General features: G+C 32.5%; 7 protein-coding genes across 8 annotated transcripts; 2 read left to right on the forward strand and 5 right to left on the reverse strand.

Annotated features, from left to right (window-relative positions):
- Nucleotides 1-1,482: 1,482 nt before the first annotated feature.
- LOC106103998 (UDP-glucuronosyltransferase 2B7-like) lies at nucleotides 1,483-4,422 on the reverse strand. Its single transcript, XM_013283932.1, has 4 exons — nucleotides 3,202-4,422; nucleotides 2,747-2,969; nucleotides 2,243-2,462; nucleotides 1,483-1,892 (listed from the first exon to the last, which is right to left on the reverse strand). Exons 1-4 carry the CDS (start codon nucleotides 4,027-4,029, stop codon nucleotides 1,604-1,606), a joined length of 1,560 nt encoding a protein of 519 aa, XP_013139386.1. The 5' UTR covers nucleotides 4,030-4,422; the 3' UTR covers nucleotides 1,483-1,603.
- A 1,583-nt stretch (nucleotides 4,423-6,005) lies between these two features.
- On the forward strand, nucleotides 6,006-9,889 carry LOC106105590 (UDP-glucuronosyltransferase 2B15-like). 2 transcript variants are annotated; one of them, XM_013285993.1, is made up of 5 exons: nucleotides 6,006-6,853; nucleotides 7,132-7,354; nucleotides 7,944-8,163; nucleotides 8,674-8,842; nucleotides 9,811-9,888. In XM_013285993.1, exons 1-5 carry the CDS (start codon nucleotides 6,020-6,022, stop codon nucleotides 9,841-9,843), a joined length of 1,479 nt encoding a protein of 492 aa, XP_013141447.1. In that variant the 5' UTR covers nucleotides 6,006-6,019; the 3' UTR covers nucleotides 9,844-9,888. The 2 variants fall into 2 exon arrangements, with proteins under 2 accessions (XP_013141447.1, XP_013141456.1); XM_013286002.1 differs by lacking the exon at nucleotides 8,674-8,842 and having other exon boundaries at nucleotides 9,811-9,889.
- Nucleotides 9,890-9,974: 85 nt separating this feature from the next.
- LOC106105580 (UDP-glucuronosyltransferase 2B14-like) lies at nucleotides 9,975-12,954 on the forward strand. The gene is made up of 5 exons (XM_013285980.1): nucleotides 9,975-10,141; nucleotides 10,358-11,142; nucleotides 11,379-11,601; nucleotides 11,710-11,929; nucleotides 12,260-12,954. The coding sequence occupies exons 1-5, from the start codon at nucleotides 10,051-10,053 to the stop codon at nucleotides 12,546-12,548; spliced, it is 1,608 nt and encodes a 535-aa protein (XP_013141434.1). The 5' UTR covers nucleotides 9,975-10,050; the 3' UTR covers nucleotides 12,549-12,954.
- A 173-nt stretch (nucleotides 12,955-13,127) lies between these two features.
- Nucleotides 13,128-14,287, reverse strand: LOC106103737 (UDP-glucuronosyltransferase 2B7-like; the record flags this gene model as incomplete). Its single annotated transcript, XM_013283587.1, has 3 exons — nucleotides 13,946-14,287; nucleotides 13,484-13,722; nucleotides 13,128-13,392 (listed from the first exon to the last, which is right to left on the reverse strand). Coding segments are annotated over exons 1-3 (780 nt in total), but the record flags the coding sequence as incomplete, so codon positions are not given.
- Nucleotides 14,230-15,095, reverse strand: LOC106104188 (putative UDP-glucuronosyltransferase ugt-47). The gene has a single exon (XM_013284150.1). The coding sequence runs from the start codon at nucleotides 14,859-14,861 to the stop codon at nucleotides 14,283-14,285; it is 579 nt and encodes a 192-aa protein (XP_013139604.1). The 5' UTR covers nucleotides 14,862-15,095; the 3' UTR covers nucleotides 14,230-14,282.
- A 913-nt stretch (nucleotides 15,096-16,008) lies between these two features.
- Nucleotides 16,009-18,430, reverse strand: LOC106103742 (UDP-glucuronosyltransferase 2B7-like). Its single transcript, XM_013283599.1, has 4 exons — nucleotides 17,654-18,430; nucleotides 17,146-17,368; nucleotides 16,718-16,937; nucleotides 16,009-16,288 (listed from the first exon to the last, which is right to left on the reverse strand). The coding sequence occupies exons 1-4, from the start codon at nucleotides 18,428-18,430 to the stop codon at nucleotides 16,009-16,011; spliced, it is 1,500 nt and encodes a 499-aa protein (XP_013139053.1).
- Nucleotides 18,431-21,289: 2,859 nt separating this feature from the next.
- LOC106104134 (UDP-glucuronosyltransferase 2A3-like) lies at nucleotides 21,290-24,424 on the reverse strand. The gene is made up of 4 exons (XM_013284089.1): nucleotides 23,186-24,424; nucleotides 22,712-22,937; nucleotides 22,078-22,297; nucleotides 21,290-21,591 (listed from the first exon to the last, which is right to left on the reverse strand). The coding sequence occupies exons 1-4, from the start codon at nucleotides 24,017-24,019 to the stop codon at nucleotides 21,306-21,308; spliced, it is 1,566 nt and encodes a 521-aa protein (XP_013139543.1). The 5' UTR covers nucleotides 24,020-24,424; the 3' UTR covers nucleotides 21,290-21,305.
- Nucleotides 24,425-26,452: the final 2,028 nt, after the last annotated feature.

Genomic DNA, 26,452 nt, shown 5'->3' on the forward strand with positions numbered 1-26,452 from the left:
GACTTCTCATTGCAACAAAAGAAACAAAACTAAAATTACCGGGTTTCGAAGATTTACTTTGACTTAAGTTCGATGGCTTATTTGTTTCTTAGGTTGTTTTGTTAATATAAGTTTTGTCGTATTGCTTGAAAATTAATCTATTGCTACAAGTGGTATAAACATAATTTATCTTCAAACTTCACGTCCATGAAATTCTACGGTTAGAATAACAGGACATACTCATGTATTATTTTGTGTTTGGTTTTTCATGCTTTAAATAAATAAAATAAATAGATAGGACTTTTATTGCCTCAAAAACAACTACATAACACTTGTATAGAACCGTGGAGTTAGTGAAAGAAATGTGGCAAGAGGTGGCAAGCTCAGTTAACGCAGGTACGGTGCAGACCGTTACTAAGCTGGTTTTCAGCTGGCCCCTTTACACATAAGTATTAACACATAGGTATAAATAATAAATAAGTGATTTATTAAGTAAGTATATAGCTTCTAACTGTAATATTATAAATGCGAAAGTTTAGATGGATGGATGCTTGATAGAGTTTGTAGCCTAAACGGCTAAACGGATCTCAATGAAATTTGGCATAGATGTAGAGCATAGTCTGAAACACATAGGCTCTCATTCTTTTTTTTTTAGTTTCACTCGGATGGAGTCGCGGGCTAAAGCTTGTTTTAATATATTTTTATGTTTTAATCCAAACAAGTGAAGTACTATTCTTTCGTTTTAGTGCGATTTTTAAAACGCTTGACATTTAGAAGGTAAACCGTTTGTGTGTTGTTTATTCAGTACCGGGGGGTATTCAGGACTTAGGCGATAGTTGGATTTAGATCGTAAACTGATAGAGGACATGTTAGTTCAATTATCGAACGCAGTTCCGAGCTAGATCCAAATGGAATTGATTAACATTAAGCCATGTGTTGATTACAGTTTTGGAAATGGTAGAAGGAAATACAGTCTGGTTGAATTTGGACTGATAGGAAAAATCAGCACTTTTTCCACTACCGCGTACTTTTTTAATCGCCTCTTAATAGGTACGATCACAATTTCATTATCATACTAATCATACTTCATGCTAATGTTATAAATGCGCAAGTTTAGATGGATGGATGGATGTTTGTTAGAGTTTGTAACTTAAACGGCTGAACGGATTTTGATAAACTTTGGTATAGATATATATCGACAATATTGCACAATTGTTATGCCTAATAAATTAGTGACTTTTAATGAGTCAATCAATTCTTAATTAAAACCTAGAATAATAATGTCCTGCAAAAATAAATATAAAATATGCACGAACTTGTATTTCAAATGAAAATGTATATTTTTGACAATACTAGTTAAAATAAAACAGAAATTATCATACTTTTCCATTTTATGTTGCAGTTTCCTGGAATATTAAAAAAAACCGTTGCTTGTTAAAATATTAATATTATGTACTTAAAATAATAAATGATTAAAAATATTTTTCATAAAAACAGGTGCAGTTTACTTTTTAGTTTCTTTATTTGAAAATGTTTTGCCTAACTATGTTGTAAAACATTATCCTACTAAAACTGGTTCACTCTTTATACGATTTAATAATTCTAATACTGAATTTGGTCACAATTAAGGATTTTTTAATTTCGTTTTAGAAAAAATAAGTTTTGAAGTACTACGTACTATTAATCTGATTATAATAAACAACAATGCTACGATAATAGAGCTAACGGAACATATTAAAAGTACTAATTCTATTTCGTAATACTCAGTCGATGATAAGTTGGCTGCGGGCGCCCGCAAATGCTTCGCTCCACCGTGACGAAGGACGTATTCTGTCCACCAGATGGCGCGCTCAAGCGGCGTCTGATGCTGGTCCTGTATTAGAGTCCGTAACCTCACTATGTTATCTCGGTAGCTGAAACGAGACCAGTATTTAGAACGAACAGTAGAAGTCATTACGAAAGACCTGACTCGACACTAAGGTCTCAAATGTTACGCTTAGAATAGAAAGAAGATAGACGAGCGTCCAAGAGACTGGACAGAAGAGTGAATCAAAGGTCTGCAAATACATTATACAAACGCTCATAAGCCCATCTCCACTCCACATAGTATATTAAGCCTGCCATTGAAAACTTTGGAGGACTAGAATTTTGAACTGTTAACTTTAGTTTTTGTCTCCGTCTAATGTCTCGTCTTCTTCCAAATTAAATGTATGCTGTGTTTATACTCAGCATATATTAACGTATTTATTACCGTTATCGTTACCTTTTATTTTCAATAATTTCTAGAATAGCATTCTTAAAGTTATCTTCAGTAATATCTTCGTAGTATAGTTTTAATCCAATTTTATGGTGTAAATATTTTTCTACATTGTACCACTGGTCTCCTAAAATCGGTACGCCAATTAATGGTACACCAGCTGTGATTGCTTCATCGGTAGATTGCAAACCTCCTTGTGTTATGAACAACTTCACATTTGGATGTCCTGAGAACGTAACACAAATAAACTGTTTACATGCTTTTGAATTATCAAAAAAGTAGCTGTTGCTTCACCTTCACGTTCGCCCGCGTGAAATTTAAAAATGAGGTCTATATTAATCACACGGTGAAGGAATTTTAAAACCGGCTCATTAGTTTATGAGCTATTTCAATACATGCCAAAATCCAAAAATACAAATCTTTCCACTTTATATTATTAGTATAATGTACAGATATACATGCTTTTACTTATTGTATTAGATATTTAAAGAATATTCTTAACATACATACTTAATAGGTCGGCTTGAGGTAGCCATTTAAATGTTTTGATGTTCGTAGATTTTTCATGTAAATTGTCATCTTCTATCTTCCATAATACGTTGTATGGTAATTCTGAGAGCACTTTTTTGAAAATCGTAATTTGTTCTTGGGGAAGGTGAGATATGTTGACGTTGGTACCAAAACTGAAATATATTACACCATTGTTTGAGGTATCTAGGTATTGCTGAAGATCCTGAAAAGTATGTAGCATTGTTAGTTCACAATTACTCTCGTATTCTATTTTTTCTTGCTCAAGAAATAGTACAATCGTTTATTAATTCACGCTTTCGATTGTTGTCTCAATTGTTTTGTTGCAAGGGATTTCAATCGATTTTCATATCTAAAGCATTAATAATGAAGGGCATTTTTTGCAATTAAAATAGCAATACTACTGATTAGAAATGTTTTGATTACGATAAACATACCTTTGGAAGTGGTTTCGGCGACTTTTGATGCAATCCACCCATGTGTATAACAGTCGGTGGTACTGGGTAATTACCTTCCCAAATCGGGTGTATATTCACAAATAGCATATCAACTTGATCCTTCAGCTCTGATAAGCTTGGTGTATCAGATCCGAACAGTTGTTTGATCAATTCGTTCAATTTCTCATCACTGTGGTTAAATATATATCGAACGCGTATTTGATTGTAAAGTTCAGATATTTTTTCTAATAGATTTAAATTATAAAGTCTTTGACTGTACATATTGTGGTATAAAAGTGGTTTTGAAGGTGCTCCTAATATTTCGTAACTGCCGATGAAAGGTCCAAAAGAACTAACTAAAATAGTTGGTGCTTTAAATTTATGACTTATTCCCAACATAGGAGTAAATAGTGCTTCTATGAATATCAAATCATATTCTTTCTCGTTCTTGAGTAAATTTTGAACATCATCTGTAAGTATTACTGCTTCAGTTGCTTTGTAGATAAGTTCTTTGACAACAAGAGCTTGATTTATTAAATCCGTTTTGCTTCCAGTGACAACTTTCGACATTATTTTTGTTATAACACCATATGCGGCATTGTGAACATTCAATTCAGTTAGATTTGCAGGAACATTTTCCTTAGAGAACATTGGATCTGCCGTCACAATAGTCACTTCGTGACCTAGTTTTAGAAGTTCTAATGTCAACGGTCGAAATACTATTTGATGACTGATCGACGGACAAGGGTATATCGCCAATATTCTTGACGATTCACTATTCAGAACTAATCCTCCCAATAAAAGTAAACATAAACTAAAGTGTAACATTTTGAACTGTAATTCGTTTGATAAAATTTTAAGATGCAGAATTTTTTGATCAAATGTTTACTGTGATATTTACCAGCCTATTGCTGCACTTATAATATAAACACGTGGCGTTAGCATTGTATCATCTGTTTATATACGAGTTTTATATCTAACATCAGGTCTTTAAAAAAATATACAAGGGAAATTAAACCATAAGCAGCATGTATAAGGTTCATTGTCTAACATCTAGATGATATTACAACATAAAACGAAAGATATTATAATCAACACTCGTGAGCCACAAAAAGATTACTGGATTGTTTGTGCAACTTCAGTTTATTTCACATGAATGAATCAATGTTATAAACAGTGATTGCGTAATTTTTCTTAATCATTAAAAGTAAAAAAAAACATTGTCACAAATACGCAGACAATAACAAATTTACATCCACAAATTCACGTGAAAAATATTACAAAGTATACGTAATACTCGGTAAAGAGATTATTGCCGACTATTGATAACTGGTCAGTTCCCCCCGCGGAATCCAAGCGTAAGTGTTGTTGCAAATATATTTATACAAGTATGACAACTTGTACTGACAATAACGATTGTCTTACTAATATTTTAATGCGAAAGTTAAGATGGATTTTTGTTAGAGTTTGTAGCATAAACTACAAAACGGATTGTGATGAAATTTGGCATAGATGTAGACGATAGTTTGGCAGAACATATAGATCTCTTTTTTTTTTTAAATTTTAATGTGAACATTGACGTTACAAAATGATTTTGGGAATCCAAGAATAAATTTATGAATGTAATCGTTAAAATAGTCACAGACAAGTTTAAACATGAATTAGAATGAGTTTTTTTTTTAATACGATAATTAATTTCAGATAAAATTCCATGACGTTGATAACAAGCACTCCAGCTCTTGTTTATCACCTTTGTTTAAAAGCAGACAGACAATTCTGACGAAAAATTTTAAGTTTGTATAGTAGCATTCTAATGTTAAAAACTAACCAAGCATTTCAATTTATCACAAGGCCAGGAACTGACACAAAAGGTGAATAAAGACTCCTAAGCATCGACCTAAATAAAGAACAATTGCCTATCAAATTTTTTACTGTTATATTCGTACATAGATATTATCTGGCTCTGTCCAAAGTATGCTATTATCAGACATAGTCTTATCATTTGGTACGTTTGATAATGATGATTATTTGAACTCTGAATCGTCGACTTAGAGGAGTTCCTCTGACACCAATGCCTCGTTGCCTTGACAACGCCGTAACGAGTCGTGGTCTGCATTGAAGTGCTATAACATCTTACTAATCTTGCTAATATCATGAATACGAAGGTTTTGATGGATGTTTGTTAAAGTTTGTTGTCTAAACTGCTGAAAGCATCTCGATGTAATTTAGCATACATGTTGAACATAGTCTGGAAGAACACATAGGCTACTTACTAAGTTTTTATTTTAATTTTGCCCGGACGGTGTCGCCGGCGAAAGCTAGTAGCAGATAAACTGCCAGAATAACCTCTTCAAGGTCGTACGGGTTGATTGACGTAAAACGCTCTTCTGTAAACGCGTAATAAGTTATTGTACGAGTATCCAAGAACACTATAATTAAACTTACTTAAAAATGGATGTGTTCAATTCGTCTGATTTTTTAGTAATTGTTCTTACTAATGTTACAAATGCGAAAAATGTTTGTTAGAGTAGCCTAAACCGTTGAACTGATTTCGATAAAATTTGGTAAGGTAGAAAAAGACATAGACCACTTTTTGATTCCACCTGGACGTAGTCGCTGGTAAAATCGTACAAAAATAAAAATTGTATGTACATTACACAATTAGTATTCTATATTTAGATTGGTCATTTTCCTTTTATTAAGTTCAAAATGACGAAGCAAATTGTAAGATAAGATCATCATTATTATATGTATATATAGCTGTGCTATTTCGTTTTTATCTAGTCTTGTGAACTTTGTTATAAATAAAAGAGTTGTTATGTCATTAGTGAAGTTAACTCTGACACTTTTCATTTTATTTATTATAAATAATAATGAAGCTGCGAAGATTTTGGCATTGTATCCCTGTCCATCAATCAGTCACCAAGTTGTGTTTCGACCAATCACACTTGAATTATTAAAGCAAGGACATGACGTCACTGTAATGACACCATATCCAATGTTTAAAAACGGCGAGGGACCTGAGAATCTAAAAGAAATCAATGTTTTCGATGTTACTTTTGGAATTTACTTTGAACATTTCGTCAACGCCGTGACTGGCAGTAAGTCTGATTTGTACATGCAATTTGTAAACATGACATCAGCCATACATTTATCATCGGCAGCGCAAATGAATGTAAAGGAATTCAAAGATCTTATCAAAGACTCATCAACGAAATATGATTTAATTTTTGTAGAAGCTCTGTACACGCCGTTTCTTGGAATATCGCATATATTTAAAGCTCCAATAATTATGATCAGTTCGTTTGGACCTTACATAGATACGTATGACGTCATCGGTTCGCCAACGCATCCTTTTTTATATCACCACATGTATCGCCAGAGACTGTACAATTTGACATTATGGGAGAAAGTCAGTGAACTATACATGAATTTAAGACTTCAGAAAGTACTTTATGATGCTGAAGATAAAAACAATAGACTTCTAAAAGAAGTATTTGGACCGACTACTCCACCGTTGAGTGTTTTAAAAAGTAATGTGGACTTAGTGCTACTGAATATTCATCCAGTTTGGGAAGGAAATTATCCAGTGCCTCCAAATGTTATTTATATGGGAGGGTTACATCTAAACTCTCCTAAAGAATTACCAAATGTAAGTGAAATAAATCCAGATATGATTGGTGTTACTCTTAAAACAAAGACTTTGAATGTGAATGTAGGGGAGTATACCGGTAGAGTTTGGAAAAGATGGATAGAATGCTTGAAATAAGAAGGGATTGGCAACTGAAATTATGTTAGATCGATGTAAAGACATAAATTCTGGTGACACAGAGTAAGATGATGATGTGGATCTAGATGAAGATTTTAAAGTAAATAAACAACCTTTGAGGGTTTTTGTCGATTTTAATAAATATAAGATTAATATTTCAGGAACTAAAGGAGTATCTCGATAATTCAACTAATGGCGTTATCTACTTCAGTTTTGGATCTAATGTTAGACCTTCAATGTTGCCACAAGAAAAGTTTGCGATTTTCACAAAAGTATTTTCTCAACTACCTTACAACGTCATATGGAAATGGGACACAGACGATTTCAAAGTTGACTCTCCCAATATAAAAGTATACAGTTGGTTACCACAATCGGATTTGTTAAGTAAGTTACAAAAAATCTTACTTGATACTTATTCTACGAGTATAAGAGCGGGCGCACACCTTTGACTTAACTACAGCACAACTCTCATAGGAATCAAATCCCGACTAAACAGATGTGCAATAATTTGGTAAAAGGTTAGCGCGCGCTCTAATGTGATAGATTGAATGATGTTTTATAGATGTTTGTTTTCATTTAAAACCAAAATGAGTGATCAAATCTAGAAGTAATTTGTGCCAAAGATCGATTGCACTTCGATTTATATTTTAAGTGCACACGTAATGGGTAATATATCTTATTTAGTTGTAAAGTGCTGATAAATGCAGACACGTTTTTAAAAATTACTAATCAGAATTATAATAAGAATTAAATTGATAGCAATTTTGCTTAGTAATCCCATCGCACTACATTTGTTTGCTAATGTTATTGAGAATAATGATTTACATATTTTAAGTAATTACTTAAAAGCCAGTGGACCGATTTCATAAATTCTTTCACCATTAGAAGCAGAAGATGATTAATTCCTTGCATTGCATTTCTGACTATCGTAAGGTTTCACTCAGTGGTTTTTAATGTTTTCAAATTCTTTCAGGACACCCGAATGTTAAAGTGTTTATAACTCAAGGTGGATTACAGTCGACCGATGAGTCTATAATTGGTGGAGTACCACTTATTGCGTTCCCAATGCTAGGGGATCAATGGTACAATGCAGAAAAATATACTCATCATAAAATCGGGATAAAATTAGACTTCGAAAATCTAACTGAAGAGAAATTGAAGAATGCAATTATTGAAATAGTCGAGAACAAAAGGTGAATATATGTTGTGATTAAAAATAATCTTAGTAATATTATAAATGTGAAATTTTGAATGGATGGATGGACGGATAGATGAATGTTTGTTGGTGTTTGCAGCCTAAACTGCTGCAAGGATCTCATGGAATTTTGGCACGTAGAAGGTAGTCTGGAAGAACACATAGGCTACATACTTTTTTCAATTCCACGCGGATGAAGTCGCAGACGAAAGCTAGGAAAAATATATTAAAACTCGGCATATATTCTAATGTGAGAACAGTTTAATTTTCGAAAATTTAAATCGAATATTCAAATGACATATAATAAGGCATTGCCTTATAAGCCCACACATTCTACAGACTTCATTGGCCGATTTGTGCTTATTACTCCGATTACGTATCATGTGATTTTGAACAAATAGATCCGATCCAACTATTGGCATAAAACATCTTGGGGGGATTTAAAATCTGCTCCAAAGGGCGGGATTAGTTAGCTGTGTTAGTGTTTAATTTTATTTACTCGTTTTAGTTATAAAGAGAATGTAGATCGTCTACGTTCTCTGATGCAAGATCAGTTACAACCACCGTTGGAGCGGACCATGTGGTGGATAAATTACGTGCTCAGACACGGCGGAGCAAAGCATCTCAAATCTCCGTCAGCAAATTTGCCATGGACTGAATACTACGAAATTGAACTAGTAATATTATTTGTTTTAAGTTTTGTCTTAACAATTACTTTATTATTTATCTTGATAAGATATTTGTACAATGTGGTCATGATGTTTGGAAGGAATTCAATCAAAATTAAAAAAATGTAAAACGAGTTTGAATTTACTTAATACCTGACATGTGAGCGGTTAAATTATGTTTTAATTATTTTTTAATTAACAATTCGAATATAACTTGATTGATTTAAAAACAAGATAATTATTACAACGATTATGGTTCATCGTATTCATATTGCATATGTTTTTTTAACGGGCACCGAAAATATCCAATACATTTTACCTTTTCATTATTTACGAATAGATATGAATAGTCCATGAACATTATATTACAACTAAGCGATTTTGCTAATATTTCTTATCAGGCGCAAAGGTTTTGAATACATTTATCAACAAAACATAAAACTTTATTAACTAATTAACATTTACATTTTAATCATAATATAAAAAAAATGAATACGTTACAATTAAAGACGGAAAATGATACCTTAGTCGTTCGCAATATAGTTATCTTTGAAAATTATGAGAAGATTCCACAGACATACTCAAATTAGAGCGATACTGGTATTGTTCTCTTCTTTTAAAATTATTTACCTAGCAGTTGCTCTAATCTTATACACGTGATATTATGATAGTGACATAATCATGTTACGTGCGTGTCATTCAAGGTTAACGTAATATCTTGATTGCATATTTGTGTAGAGATTAACCAATATATTCAACAACAATTCACGCTTATAGCACTGAGGGGTAGGACCTCGAATACACATTTGCTGCGGTCCTTATTCTCCTTGCTTTTTGCATATTACCACATACCTTCATGCACGTTAGTTTTGTTCTCGATATCTTATAGGGCATTTCATTTCTGCAGATTTCTGATTCAATAGTTCGCAATCGTTCCTATCATACTTCTCAAAGATCGCATTTCCAATGAATTTCAGGTTTCTGTGATAAGTCCACCATATGAGGTTTAAATCCATTTCTTGGCCAGTAAGTTACGTCCACTTTTATGCGGGGGGAAACTTAAAAGACATTTAACCTTCTGGAGGACGAAATATTTAAGTAGAAGTTGGTCAACTAAAACCCTCGTTGGTCCTCGTGCAATAGAAGAAATTCCAAGGAATCTACAGAACTTCTCAGGAGTCTAAGAAAAGTCGTTTGTAACAGTTAGTATTGAAACGATGTCTGTTAACAAACACGGAATGTATCATGATGTCGATAAAAAATGTTTAAAAATAGATAACCAGTCTGACCAGGCTTCTTCGATCGTAGGTAAAAATTCTAAGTTAATGTTTTGTTCATGATAGATATAATTAGTAAGATAGATTAAAATATCAGAAGATATAAAGTGTTTTGCATGGAACGTAATAAGTATTAGTGTTTGTGATGTGTTAAAATACATAAATCTAAATAGTCCTGCTATTTTAAGTTTTACTAAGATGTTGGAAATAAGTTTTTTTGTATTGACATTTGGATTACTCAACGCAGAATCAGCAAGAATTCTAGCAGTATATCCCTGTCCATCGATCAGTCATCAAGTTGTTTTTCGACCGTTGACCTTAGAACTACTAAAACTTGGACATGAAGTGATTGTGGTAACACCTGATCCAATGTTTCCAAAATACGGTGCACCGCCTAATCTTACCGAGATCGATATTCACGAATCATATGAAATGATGCAAAAAACAATGGCCGCAAGTGTAAGTGATGACCCAGAATCTTTATTTGATCATTTAAATGTGGCAGTTGCTATGAATGAATTTATAAATACACAAACTGAATTTGTTGTTAAAACAAAACAGTTTCAAGACTTATTAAATGAGATAAAAACAAAGAAGTTTGATTTGTTAATGATAGAAGCATTGTTTACCCCTATGTTAGCATTAACAGATTTAACAAAAGCACCGACGATTTTAGTTAGCTCTTTAGGACCTTTTTTTGGCAACTACGAAATGATGGGAGCGCCGACAACACCGTTATTGTACCATCACGTCTTTAGCAATAGACTCTACAATTTGAATTTATGGGAAAAAGCAAGTGAACTCTATAACAAACTACAAATTGATTTTAATAATAATATGATCGAGAAAAGTACAAATGATTTGCTCAAAAGAATTTTTGGATCTGACATTCCTCCTTTAAATGTTTTACGTGATAATGTTGATATGCTTTTTGTGAATTTAAATCCTATTTGGGAAGGAAATTATCCTGTACCGCCGAACGTTATTCACATGGGTGGTTTACACCAGAAGCCACCGAAGCCTCTACCTCAGGTAAAACATTTTAATTTAGTAGTACATTTATTTTTAGTAAATAAAGAAAGAAAGAACTAAAGTCCATTTTTGGATAAGTCAATTTACGTAGAATTAAAATATCAGTAGTTTTTTTTATTCTTTACTTATAATGCGCTAGGTGGTTTAGTAGTTTTTGCGAATATTTGTTTCACTATGATTTTCTACTATTACATGATTAGATTAGTTTAGCCTCCGACTAATATTTTGTTTTACAGAATCTCCAACAATATCTGGATGCTTCGGAAAATGGTGTTATTTACTTCAGTTTTGGAACAAATGTGAACACATCATTACTGCCTTTAGAAAAAATGGCAGTCTTTCAAAAGGTATTCGCCGAATTACCCTATAATGTTTTATGGAAAATGAATAATGATGAGTTTCCTGTAAAATCGGATAATGTTAAAATATTCAAATGGCTACCACAAGCTGATTTATTAAGTAAGTCGTAATATAAAAATATTTATTTACATACTATTAATTAGTATTTACATACTACATGTATTTTCACTTCTTTTTATACGTATTGTTGTCTACATTTTTCATCAGGGCATCCTAAAATCAAAATGTTTATAACACAAGGAGGCTTACAGTCAACTGACGAAGCAATCACAGCCGGTGTTCCTCTGCTTGGTGTACCGATTATGGGAGACCAACGGTATAACGTAGAAAAATACGAACATCACAAAATTGGTGTAAGGCTTATGTTCAAAGACGTTACTGAAACCAATTTAAAAAATGCAATCTTAGAATTAGTGGAGAATCAAAGGTATATTCTATCACATTCCTCTAAATTCAGTAGTAATAATAATTTTGTCACGTCTTGTGATCTTAATAAGTAATCAATACTGCTGCTGCACCTAAAAGTATTAATACTTGCCTGATAATCTAGTAACTAGTCCAACAGATTGACTTAAGTATATATTTATATGATTAAGGAAGATAATAAATTGATCCTGCTTATGAAATTGTCTGTAGTCTACAGTCTCAAAGTCTGACGCGATTTTGACTAGTGGGGTAACATTCGAATAGTATTCATCCCGTGACTATGATAACCAGATTTTTTTTAATTTACTAATATTGTGTTTTAATGTTTTAGCTACCGGGACAATATAGTACGGCTGCGGACGCGGATGGAGGACCAGCCTCAGACCCCGCTAGAGCGCGCCATCTGGTGGATAGAATACGTTCTCCGTCACGGCGGCGCGAAGCACTTGCGAGCCCCCGCTGCCAACTTATCATGGATTGAGTATTACGAAGTAGAGTTGGTTTCTTACCTGTTTGTCGTCCTTTTATTTTTTATATCGTTAACGTTTTTAATAATCAGATATTTAGTGTCGTTTGTATTGAAAGTCTCATCTATCAAAGGTAAGTTGAAGAAATTGTAAATCAATTATTTTAATTGATAACTTTATGAAAATGTAACTCAAGTTGAGTTAAGACATGTTACTGTAAAATCAAGAATTCCTGTAAATCTTAGATTTATTGTAGTTTGGACTTTTACAGTAACACACATATTTGATTTTTAAATCAGGATATTCGTGTTTGGGTATTGATTTAAATCAGTACTGTGTGTATATTTTTTTAAATGTGTCACAAAATATAATGATTTTTTGACTGTAAAAAAAAAACTAGTTCCTGATGAGAAACTGATTTATTTATTCATTTTCGATTTCCACAACATGGTTCAGTGATAGAAAAATACTATTCGAATTCCGTATCACAAATTGAAAGATTTACACAATATTTGTTTCGTAAAAAATTTTTGAACAAAATATTTGTTAAGAACTTCGAACCCTTAACATATTTTAATAGTAAAAGTATAGAAATTATTCTGTTATTGTTAAGAATTTGACCTGAATAAATCAACTCTGAAGTATAACAAAACTCAATTTAATTTGAATCAATAGCTAGTCTCTTTTTAGCTTTAACTTACGGAATAAATTAGTAAATATTCTAAACAAGAACTTTGCTATTAAAATTAAACAGGTGAAAAATATTAACAATATTATCGTTACAGTACTAACTAATTCAATTTCTAAATACTTCATCCATGATATATTCGCTGTTGGACTTCTCAAATGCTTTGCTCCTTTATTTCGTATTACATATTCTGTCCACCATATTGCCTTATCTAAAGGCGATTGTGGCTGATCATTTATAATATTCCTTAATTGCATTATATTGTTACGATACCTGTAAAATGTATAGAATATATGTACCAAATCGACATGCGTTTGATCATATCATTCAGAGAAACCGGGCCAAATCATAACATCACTGGCATTTAAAAACTATGTAAATGTAATACACGTTTACTTACTTTTCATCGCCTATAACCTTATTAATAGCTTTTTTAAACACTTCCTCTGTTAGATCATTAAAATCAAGTTTAATACCAATATTAAAACGTTCATATTGTTCAGTATTGTATGCTTGATCAACGAACATTGGTACGCCGACCATAGGTACTCCGGCTGCTATTGCCTCATCCGTCGATTGTAAGCCTCCTTGTGTTATAAATAGTTTGACTTTTGGATGATCTGTAAAAAGACAAAATTTCTAGATTTATTATTTTCATTATCTTTTAACTACGCTCGGCACAATACGTTTTCAATACGTCTTTGTCAGTCGTTATGAATTCTCACACTTTTACGCAAATCTTGATTGTTCACATACTTATTTCGATATTTTCGTCGGTCGGTCGGTCGTCGGTTACTTGTGTACCTTACAGTTGACAATTAATTAATTTCCCAACTGTACTGAGTCCTGATAATAATTAATTTGAACACAGATTAACTAATAAATAAAGTTGCAATAAATACTTACGTAGTAAATCTGATTGTGGAAACCATTTGCCGATATTGATATTTTTGGTATGTCTTATTAATACTTCTTCATCCCATTTTAATAAAACGTCGTAGGGTAAATTAGAGAGAACGTTAAATAAAATATGTTTCGTTTTCATTGAAAGTCCCTTATTGCTCACGTTGCTACCAAAACTCATATAAATTACACCGTTTTTAGAAGAATTCATCCAACTTTCTAATTCCTGAAACATGTCATTAATTAAAATTACATTTATATACAGTAATTAAATTTATTATAGCTAAACTACTAAATCATACCTTTGGTAGATCCTTTCTTTCAGGTAGATGTATCCCTCCCGTAAAAATAACATTAGGTGGTACTGGATAGTTATTGGCCCATAGAGGATTGGTGTTTAGAAATAACATATCAATATTGTTGCTTAATTCATCCAAAGAAGGAATATCGTTACCAAATTTTTTACGAAGTATATCATTTTCTAAATTTCTAGTCGTTCTCGAAACGTACTTAGATACGGCAATTTCTACAAGAGTTTCAAGTTTCTCTGTTAAGGAGAGATTGAGAGTTCTCCTACGAACGGTAGATGGGAAAAGAAAGAGATGCATAGGTATTCCAAGAGATTCAAAATTGCTTAATAATGCTCCCAGAGAACTAATCTGGATAACTGGCGCTTTAAATATATGCGATAAACCTAAGGTGGCGGTTGCACAAGCTTCTATGAGAAGCAAATCAAAATGGTCTTCTGGTAATTTTAATACAGCATTGAATTCTTCGTTTTCCAATTGTGCTTTGAAGGCTTTGGCAAACAACTGTGATAGTAATCCAATCTTTTGGAATGCATTTGTATTAGTATCCTGTGCTTCTTTCGTCATTTGATTCTTAACCCCATAAGATTCATTGTGGACATCTATTTCTATTATATTTTTTGGTGCTAGTCCTTTAGGGAATGCTGGGTTTGGAGTTAAAATAATAAGTTCGTGACCTCGCCTCGCTAGTTCTTGAGTTAACGGTCGGAACACAATTTGATGGCTTATAGATGGTGTTGGAAATACAGCCAAAATCCTTGCACATTTCACTGTCGATACACTGATAATAAATAATAATGTTAACAACATGGTAACTTGATTTATTCTCAATGTTTTACGCACTGTTAATTGTGGAAGCTTCTAGATAGTAAATTTGTGACTGCTCTATCCAAACAACCACTTAAATAAAACTGACAAAAGGAAATAGGATAAAGTTTTATTTCAATCATTAACAGTATAGTCGTTAGTTTAATTATGATTGCTGTTTAATGACTTTCGTTCCTAATGTCTTCTATATAAATACCAATTGCTTTACATATCATTCTCTTAAATATTATAAATTCTGTTTCTGCATTTTTATCTTGAGGTATCAACTAATACGGTATTCAAATTGAAACAGTGACCTGCAATGGGTCAATAGAATGTCCATTAAACAAAATTTCAACCATTAAGAGGCCAGTCACGACGCAACTGAATTATCACCTCAATTTTATCCTAACCAATTTCGGCCAACGGCCAGAAGGGAATGTAAAGTAAATTATAGTTTGGGCTAGGAGAAAGGCGTTTTTAAATAAAATTTATAAAATCCTAATGTAACCTAGCAATAAAACTAGACATACCTGACATATTGCAATTCTCTACGAAAATGTGCAATTTACTTTTCGAAATAGTTACTCTTCATGTTTTAGTGAACATTATTATGAAATTTGTACCAATCCATTTCAATTATTTTACATTTATTAAACAAAATCGTCTTTTCGTGGCCCATTCTACATTCATGACTTAAATATAAATCTTAGTAAATTAGTCAGAGAAATCTAAGCAGTTCGATGTTAATAATTTTCATTTAATTGAAGTACAGTAATGATATTTATTACAAACACATAACATAAGACGTCTCCTCTGTCTCCTGAAATCACCTTTTATTTTCTTTCGACATGTTATGTAATAGAAAGTAATTGCAATTTTTATTTCACAGGCGTTGAATGACTTTCTAAGCCTTTTTTTCTTTAATTTTACAAATCATCTTATGGAGTAACTTAAGCATTATTTTTGTTACAATCTTTACCATGACATATAATACAAGTAGTAAAATAGCCAAGAAGAATAGAACCTCCAACTCTAAAATTATCCAAGATTTGTTAGCAGTAGGGGATCGTAAATATCGTCCGCCGTTTCTCAGTACATATTCTGTCCACCAAATAGCTCTCTCCAATGGTTTCTGGGGCTGATCGAGTATTTTCTGACGCAGCCTGGCGACATTGTTACGATAACTAAAGCATAAAATAGTTTTATTTCACCAATAACTTTACTTCGAATCTTAAGGCACTTATCGAATTTTGTATGTTAGTTGCTAGTGTTCAGTTTCTGATATACTGTAATAATAAGTGTGGTAATTGATAATATGATTATCAGAAACCGGTTACGGTTACATTATCAACTAAAATTACTTACGAACTTTAACTTTAAACGATTGAACTATTCCCTACGTCTTACCAATGTTATAAATACTGTTTAGATGGATGGATGGGTGTTTGTAAGTGTTTGTGACTTAAACAACGAGTCTCAATAAAATTTATCATACAAATAGAGCATAGTCTGAAAGAACACGTAGGCAACTTGCTTTTGTTTTTTTTATTACACGAAGACGGAGTCGCGGGCGAAAGCTTAGTGTTAATAATCAAAAAATATCTATAACTTACCTGTCATCGATTGTAAGTCTGTCTATACTGTCTCGTAGTTGCATCACGTTTATTTTATTATAGCTGAGTTTCACGCCGATATTAAAATGGACATATTGTTCAGTGTTGTACCATTGATCTGCTAGAATTGGTATACCTATTAATGGCACTCCAGCTGTTATTGCCTCGTCTGTTGACTGCAAACCTCCTTGAGTTATGAATACCTTGATTTTTGGATGTCCTGGAATATATACTAGAAGTTTTTAATTTTTAAAAATTCCTTGTGTCTAGCATTTATTGGATCAAAGTTTAAACGCTTCTTTGTTCTATCATATTCGTCTTTTCCTAAGTAATCGCCTTTTTTAATTCGTTTATTTAATTAAAGATTGCTTTGTTTGCAGAGATATGCTTTGTAATTACTGTAAAACTGTTTTCTTTTTATTACTTACTTAACAAAGTCATCTGTGGAACCCATTTCATAATTTTTATAGTATCACTATGATTGTGAAGTACATTTTGATCTAATTTCCATACGACATTTAATGTTGAATCGGTAAACACTTTTGATAAGATACTTATAATTTTACCATTGATTTCATTCGTATTTACATTAGACCCAAAACTGGCGTATATAACACCATTTTTCGAGTTATCTAGAAAATATCTTAAGTCCTGGAAAAAAAATCATTGAATCAAATCATTAAATGTTCAAATTTTAAGCTGAATTTGTACTAATTTACTTAAATATTCATTAAATCCTTCTTTTCCACTCAAGCCTCCGTCTGCACGGTATAAAAAAAAACACAATTGATAAACTATGTATTATTTCAGATATGTACGCCAATTTTTAGTGAGATCTGTTAAGTGACTTTAGAGAAACCATGCATCTAAACTAATTTATATTAGTCATAATTTAGACATGATTTTAGAATGTTGTTTTACGTTTTACCACCGTACCTCAGTCAATTCTTCGTAGGGATTTTCATGTATTCCTCCAATAAAAATGACACTAGGCGGAACCGGTGTATTTCCTGCCCAAATTGGATTTGTTGCGAGAAATAGCATATCAATATTATTGTTCAATTCAGCGATACTAGGCACGTCAGCTCCAAAATAACTTCGTAGCATTGCATTTTGTAAATGTTCACAAATAAAATGTACAAAATAAACTTGAAGAAAGATTTTACATTCCATCAGATTATCCCATATTGAAAGGTTGTATAACTTCTGTCGCAGTGTTGTGAAGTATACTGTTGGATGTATTGGTACTCCTAACGCTTCATAGTTAAATAACATACCTCCTAGTGAACTAATTTGTATCACTGGTGCTTTATATACGTGTGAGAATACTAAAGCTGGTCTTACACAGGCTTCAAGAATTAATAGATCGTAATAATTTTCACTGTGCTGTAGTAGCATTTGGATTTCCTTTGTCTTCAACTGTTCTTCGAAGATATTCGTAAGTTTGTTTGCGAACATAAATATCTGGGAATACATACTCTCCTCCTTACCGTATGTTTCAAATAAATCTTTATTCATTGATTTGTATGAAATATTGTGTAAATCAATTTCAGTAAGATTCACTAATTCTGGGTCATTTGAATTAACTGGATCTGTCGTTACAACTGTAACTTCGTGTCCTCTCCTTGATAGTGCTTGGGTTAAAGGTCGAAAAACAATTTGATGACTAATAGAAGGTGTTGGAAATACGGCTAATATTCTTGCTGTTTCCATATGATTTGAGTTTAGTAAAAAAAATATGAAGGTAACAATAACGTTCATCATTACAGAATACAAACTGTACTAATTTGTTAATGAACAAGTTGCGCTTATCATAATATTAGATTGTGTTTTAAGTGATATTTTATAACTCTTTTGCTTTAAGTTTAATAGCTTTTCGAAATGAATCCTGTAATAAAGATTACTTTGTCGGTAATGGATTCGTGGAAGTGACAGCGTTATCAGATTTTGTTATAGTTGGTCTGCAGTACTCGGAATTACCTAGATATAATTTAGGTTCGACATTAAGTAAACATAGACAGTGTCTAACGCGAATTTTAGACAAATCTTGGTTATTAATAATAAAGAGATACATACGATTGGTTAAGATACGAAATGAGTATATTAGAGGAAGTTTCAGAGTAGCTCCAGTGGTTGAGAAAATAAGGAGTAGAAGGATAGAGTGGTATGGACATGTTATGAGAAGGGATGAATCGCATGTAACAAGACAGATGTTAGTTATGAATGTGAAGGGGTACAGCGGTAGAGGTAGACCTAGAAAGAGATGGATAATTTGCGTGAAAGGTGACATGATCAAGAAGGGAGTGATGACTGAGATGATGGATGATAGAGTGCTTTGGAGGACGAAAACCCGATGCGCCGACCGTACGGGAGTAAGATAAGGCAGGGGAGATGATGATAAAAGAGATACATATGAAAGGAAGTAAAAAAAAAAACAAATAATAGTTACATGTATTGAACTAAACAGTGTAAAATTATTTTAGGGTAACTTTTGCTATTTTATTGGAAAACTGTTTTTCAAAGCAGTTTTCTAAAACACAATAAATACGGGTATAGCACTGACCTCAATCGTTACATAGATGACTAGCTTCTGCTCACGACTTCGCCCGCATGAAATTAACAAATACCTTAAAAACGTATCCTACTAGCTTTCGCCCGCACTCCATCCGCGTGGAATAAAAAAAACAAAAGTGGTTAGCCTATGTGTTCTTCCAGACTATCCTCTACGTCTATGCCAAGTTCCAATTCCGAGATCCGTTCAGCCGTTTAGTCTACAAACTCTAACAAATATCCATCCATCTAAACTTTTGCATTTATAATATTAGTAAGATGTTATTGAGCGATAACGTAGCTTTCTAATGTTGAAAATAATTTTTGAAATCGGCCCAGTAGTTTCGAGTTATTTCAATACATACAAAAATGCAAATCTTTTCTCTGTATAATAAGATATAGTTTATCGCTGTTGAGGGCGGGTTGTGAGGATTCGAACAAATAGAGGTAGATTAGACTGTCAGTATCAACAACAAATGCGTTTAAATCGGAACGGAGCAAGCTGGTCCAATCTATTCCCAATCCACTTAGTACAGAGATTATCCAATTATAGAAATTTCATCTTTCTATTTTTAATTTGTCATATTACATGACTTAAATCTTCTACTTTACTTTAGAGTGTGCACACACCTGAAACTAATTTGTTCAGTCTCGCTTTGATTTTATGAGCTTACTAGCTGTTCCCGTGCGGCATCCGCATGAAATTATGTATTTTATTGTTAACATTTGTCAAATGATCAATAGTAAATGTCAAACTGACATGACATTACAAACCTTGGCAATCTTGCTTCCTTGATGTTGGCAGAAATTTATGGTCTCTTTTCCAAATTAGGGTTCTTATCCAAAATATTTCCCCCTAAGTTTAATGGCCTGAAAATATATAGCCTAAAGCGTGACGTAAGTGTAGGACTTTTTTATTAAAGACAGAATTATTCAAAAATATACTGTGATTGCTGACATCTTAGGCAACAAAGAAGTGTGTGTTAACGCTTTATTATAATAGTACAGAAGTATAGATATTTAGGTGCGCACACTACTCAACTTTTAGTTGTGCAACTAAACAGTTGTCTTGGATGCAAAACAAGTGACAATCACCCAACAATTGTGCGATAGTTTAGTTTCAGGTATGCGCTTTTTAACGTAACATTAGTGCTAAAAGGTATTTTAAAACAATAAACATCAGTACTAGTTTATCGCAATCCAATTGACGTGTGTCAGGCTTGGAAAAGAAATTAGATTCCAAATCCAACTACAGGGAACTTGTACTGACAGTGTTGGAATTTCTATTGGAACTAATCTAAAAAATCAGTGTTGACTTGCTTCTACGTTCAATTTGTGTTCCGATTGAATGAATTATTGAACTAATTATCACGGAATTCTCTCCTTATTCCGGGTTGGTGACCCATAGAAATAATGTGCATTTGACAAATGGATCTGTTTGGTTCGAATTAAAACATTTTCAAGCATATTGCATGAAGGTGTGCTTATAATTGCTAAGGCTTTTATCATCACCAGCTCACTACATGTCCCCATCGAGGGACTCGGAGCCTACCCTAAGTATGGGGTGACTAGGCCATAGTCAACCTCGGTGGCCCACTGCGGGTTGGTTGACTTCTCACATATCTTTTAATTCCTTTGCAGATATGTGCAGGTTACATCACGATGTTTTCCTTCGCCGTAAAAACGTCGGGTAAATTATGTACATATGAAAATTCGAAAAATCGAGAATCACATTGGTACGGCGGGATTCGAACCCAAGATCTGTCGATTATAAGTCAAGTGCTTAATCTACTGCGCCACCGACGCTGCTAAGGCTTTGTGAGACATTAATTAAAAAGTAGGTTTTATATGACATCTGTTCATGTCTTTTATTTTCACAATATTTGCATTCTGATGCTGATAGGAACTGCTTTGCTTGTCCTCTCTCCAACGTTTCCATACTGGCTGATTAGCTCGTTTCTACATTCTCATCACTAATAAGTTTTTAAGAATCACTTTTAACCTTAATAACTAATTCAGGTATTTTTTCTAACTTACACTAATCTGTTTTAATTTTCACGTTAAACATTGTAATTATCATGTATCTCATTACACAATACAAGAGCCAAATAGAAGAAGTAGTACATAATAAAATTAACACTAATATCACTATAAACACATCAATTTCTAGATATTCAGCCCATGTTATATTTGCAGTAGGCGAGCGTAGATGCTTCGCCCCTTTCTGCCGCAGCACGTGCTCTGTCCACCACACCGCGCGTTCTAAAGCGCATTGAGGTTGGTCATTCATTAGTGAACGTAGTCGAATCATATTTTGACGGTAACTGAAAAGGTAATTAGAGTTAGGTTTCTTCACAAAAATTTAAGGAAGATTACTGATGGATATTCAAATCAATAATGCTTATGAAATAATAAATAAATAGTACACTATTCATTTACCAAAAACAAAACGAAAAATGAAATTTACAAAACATATTAGTAAAAAAAAAAATACAAATTAGTTCTTGGTCGAAAGTTGAAGGTTCGGCTGGTACGGCCTTCAGCTAGTCACTATAGGCCGCGCTTTTAACCTCTCCTTAACTACTATTATATGGTTCAGATTATTATACAGGTTAATATAAAAATGGTTACGATACTGATAGAATGCTACTTTAAATTTGACAAAGAGATATTCACTATCATGACAAGAAAAACTTCTTCCTGGTATATTATAAGACATCAATTTTAGAAGCAATCAGTATGAGAATTCGTAATGTGATTTACGAACATTGACAAATGTGGCAAATAAAATGTTTTGAGTTGAAACTTACCTTTTATCTTTAACTATGGACATTATGGTTTTATATAGATGGTGTTCAGTGATTTTATCGAAGTCTATTTTGACACCAATTTTAAACTGCTCATATCTCTCAGCGTTGTAAAACTGATCACCATAAAATGGTATACCAATTAAAGGTACACCAGCTGATATCGCTTCTTCTGATGATTGCAATCCTCCGTGTGTTATAAATAACTTGACTTTCGGATGTCCTGTAAAATTCAAATATATAATTCTGTAAGTTTTAAATAATTTTAATAGTTTACTTTTATTCTGTAGCAGTTCCCGTGCGGCTTCATCCGCGTGGAATTATGGAAACTTTACTTTATTGTTTACATTTGTTAAATTTTCATTTACAAAGATGACTTATATGTATGACCTTGACATCCACGCTTTTTTGATGTTGTAAACTAGGAATTTTTATCCGTTTCCCGCATGTCGGTTCTTTACAATTTACTTATTACCTAATTTTATGGCGTGAATATATATAGCTTAAAGCGTGTCAAAGTGTAGCTTTTTATTAAAAAAAGAGTTACTCAAAAATTGTTGTGATTGCCGACATCTTACGCCATGAAGTAGTGTGTGTGTTTTATTTATTAGTATATATATAGGTTGTTAATACATACTCAACAAACTCGACTGCGGTAACCAATCCGATATCATAATATTTCTAGGTATCTCTGATTCTAATTCTTTTCTATCCCATTTCCATACTACATCGTATGGCAACCGTGAAAAAACTTCCAAAAACATTCTTATAGTTTTCGCAGAAAGTTGTGAACTTTTAACATTACTGCCCAGGCTAAAATATATTACTCCATTTTTCGAGGAGTTCAGAAATAACTTCAGATCCTAGAACAAATAGTTTTTATTAATATTTTTCGAATTACTATTTCAAAGTTTTTCAATTATTTTTTTTTTCAATATATTTTTCAGAAATTTTTAGTTGTGCAACTAAACAGTTAAATTGGCTGCAAAACAACTGACAATCGCATAACAGCTGTGCGATTGTTTAGTCAATGGCAATAACACAATTTAACGTCAATTACGTAGAAGCCAATTATGTGAACAAATCTATCATTATTAATATAACTACATACCTCAGATAAATCTTGTTCCGTACCTTTGTACATTCCTCCTATATAAACAACGTTAGGAGGTACTGGAATGTTTCCCGCCCACATTGGATAAACATTTAGCAGCAGCAAATCGATATTGTTTGATAATTCCGAGATAGTCACACCTGGTCCGAATATTCTTCTTAGCATTGCATTTTCAGCTCTTTCACTGCTTTCAATTATATATTTGAACCACAAAAATAAGTGTACTTCTTTTAATTTGTCCCATAAAGATAGATTGTTAATTTTTTTATGTATGAACGTTGGGAATCGAAGTGGATGTACTGGTACACCTAACGCTTCGTAATTATAAACCAACCCAGCAAAGGAACTAAGTTGTATCAATGGTGCTTTGAAAACATGTGATAATACTAACATTGGTCTCACCCATGCTTCTACTATTATTAAATCGTATTGAGTATGATTGTTTTTTAATATTTTCTGAAATTCCTTACTTCGAAATTGGATTTCAACTAAATTTGTAAATAGTTCAGTCATTTTAAACACTTGTGCTAGTGGACTTCGTTTATTTGGCGTTGCTTCATTTAGAATGATATCTTTAGCTTCGTACGATATATCGTGTAAATCTATTTCTGTTAGATTTTTAAGTTCTCGATGTTTTGGGAACATCGGATCTGTTGTTACAACAATCATTTCATGTCCACGTTTGAGTAATTCTAATGTTAACGGACGAAATACTTGCTGATGGCTTATACACGGCGTTGGGAACACAGCTAAAATTCGTCCGCATTGTATATATTTAAATAAAATTGTTAATATAATTGTAAGAAAAAAAGTTCTTGAATTATCGTTCATTTTATGAACAACACTTTGCACAAATACACTAAACTTTTGTAATTTATCAATAATTAATACATTTTACAGTCATTTATATTTCAAATTATTTATAAAACTCGAAGACACAGGTATGTTTCAAGAAATACCCAAATGAAATGGCGATCTAAGCTCAACTAATGTTGAATATTCAAACTTACAATACTAAAGTATAAATCAAGCACTAACATATAATCAGCATGCGTATAAATTGGTTCTATTCCTCTAATATCTAAGTCATTAACTTATCTAAATAAACAGGTTCTTGTATCGGAATTACATTATTTTAAATACATTCTCAACAATAGCGAAAAAAATGTTGCTTCATATATGTTAAAAGTGTTAGCTTTTTAACTATTTTGATGTATTCTGTATTCTTGAAGGTTATTTAGTCTGTGCTATAAATCAATGCCATTGGTCATAGTTTGAAATAACGATATAACTTTGTAATGGTGATCTAAAGCATTATTTAAAATATTTATGTCATGGTTTTAAAATGTCGTAATTGTGCTTGTTATGTTAATAATGGATAGTAGTCGGATGTCAAAAATAAGGGTGTTGCATTAGCTCGACGACAGGACGGCAATGTTGGTAAGGTTATTCTGTGCAAATTGGAAGAAAACATAAGAGGTAATGAAGACTATATTTTATTAAAGCATAACATGGCTGTGACGTCCATAAAAGTAATAAGAAGTACCCGAAACTGATTCAATTAAAATGAAAAATATTTTTTTTTTTGTTCGTTTGTCTTGACAGACGCTGATAACCGCGAGAAAATTAAATGATACTTTAAAAAGCATCTGCTCTGACAAAATCGCGGGCAACCACTAGTTCCATCATAAACAATTTAGTTTACATGCATTAAAAATATTGCTTTTAAATGTGTCCCATATGAGATAGAATATACATATTGAGAGTGTTTTTGAATTCAGCACAGTAAAAAAAATACACCATTTATATACAAATTATGTTATTAAAAAAAAAACACTTACAGACTTCGAAAAATAAAAACATGAAGCGTTAGTTTTTTGAGATTTAGGCTATTTTAAAGTAATTTATTAAAATGAATACAAGAGTTTTTGTTTGTAGTTCAAAAAAGTCACTTTGCATTTTTAATTTTTTCAACTGGCCTTTTATATTTTTTGATGGTATCAAAAGTATACGTCTTGTCCACGGCTACACTCTTCTATATCTTTACAAACATAAAAGAACTTTGTGGCGTAGGATGTCAGCAATCATAGAAATTTTTTGAATAATTCTTTCTTTAATCAAAAGCCCTACACTTACGACACTTTGCGGCTGCAGTTTTTCACGCTATTAAACTTAGGGGGTAAATGAATTGGAAAAAGCCTTCATGTGGGAATGGGACCAAAAACTACAAGCTATCAACATTAAGGAAGCTTTTAGGAATTATGGTAACGGTAATTTTGACATTTGCAATTGAGAATTTGAGAAATGTAAACAATAAAATAAAGTATTTATTATTTCATGCGGATGAAGCCGCATGAGAACAGCTAGTGTAATATAATACTAAATGAGGTTCGCGACTACGTCCAAGCGTAATTACAAAATCGTGGTCTTGACTTCTCTTTACGTAGAGTACAATGCAATATGAAAAATCCAAAATGGCCGCAGTCATAAAATGGCCGATCATACATTATCGGACAACCACGCCAAACATAGGTATCAAATGAAAAATCACCATCGTAGAAATCTATAACAAAACAATAACTGAAATAATTTTAAAATGTATTTATAAGAGGAATTGATTTTTTTTACATTACCTGTTTTCTATTTAAATAAAGTTTTGACCTCCATCCAGTTCTTTAAACTCTGATTTGATTATAAAAAACTTGGAAAAGGTCTGCGATGACGTGTCTGTTTATAACAAATCACACAAAAAAATGTAAAAAAAAAGCTTGCTGTTTCGAATTTTTTAACCTTTAATTAACTTACCTTCGCCTCTTCAACTCTAAAACTGTTCCAAATTACTTTTTCAGTCCATCCGAATTAAAAAAAACTGTAACAGAGTCGAATTGAAGAATTTTAATAAATACCTTATAATCAGATTGAGGTTATATTTATATAAATAAGCGTTAACATTGATGTGTGACTGCGTTAGAGTAGGGCTGGTTGGGCCACCGCCCAGGGCTGGACAAAAAGGGTCGCGGTCTGCGAGTTACACAGTCTCTCATAATTCTTTTAACCCACCTCCCTGATTTGTTAAAAATAGGGCGCCGAATCTTACCCAGAACGTTAGCTAAAACTTAAAACTTATTACGCTAAATTGCTTGGACTTCATCAGAAAAGACTATTTTTTTTTAGATTTAAAAAGTCCTTTTTCCTTAAAACAATAATCTACAATGGTTGTATCAACATTATATTTAAGTAAAACAGGCAAAAGGTACTCGTAAA

This window comes from Papilio polytes, unplaced genomic scaffold (assembly GCF_000836215.1).
Source record: "Papilio polytes unplaced genomic scaffold, Ppol_1.0 DF824270.1, whole genome shotgun sequence".
Taxonomy (NCBI): Eukaryota; Metazoa; Arthropoda; class Insecta; order Lepidoptera; family Papilionidae; genus Papilio; species Papilio polytes.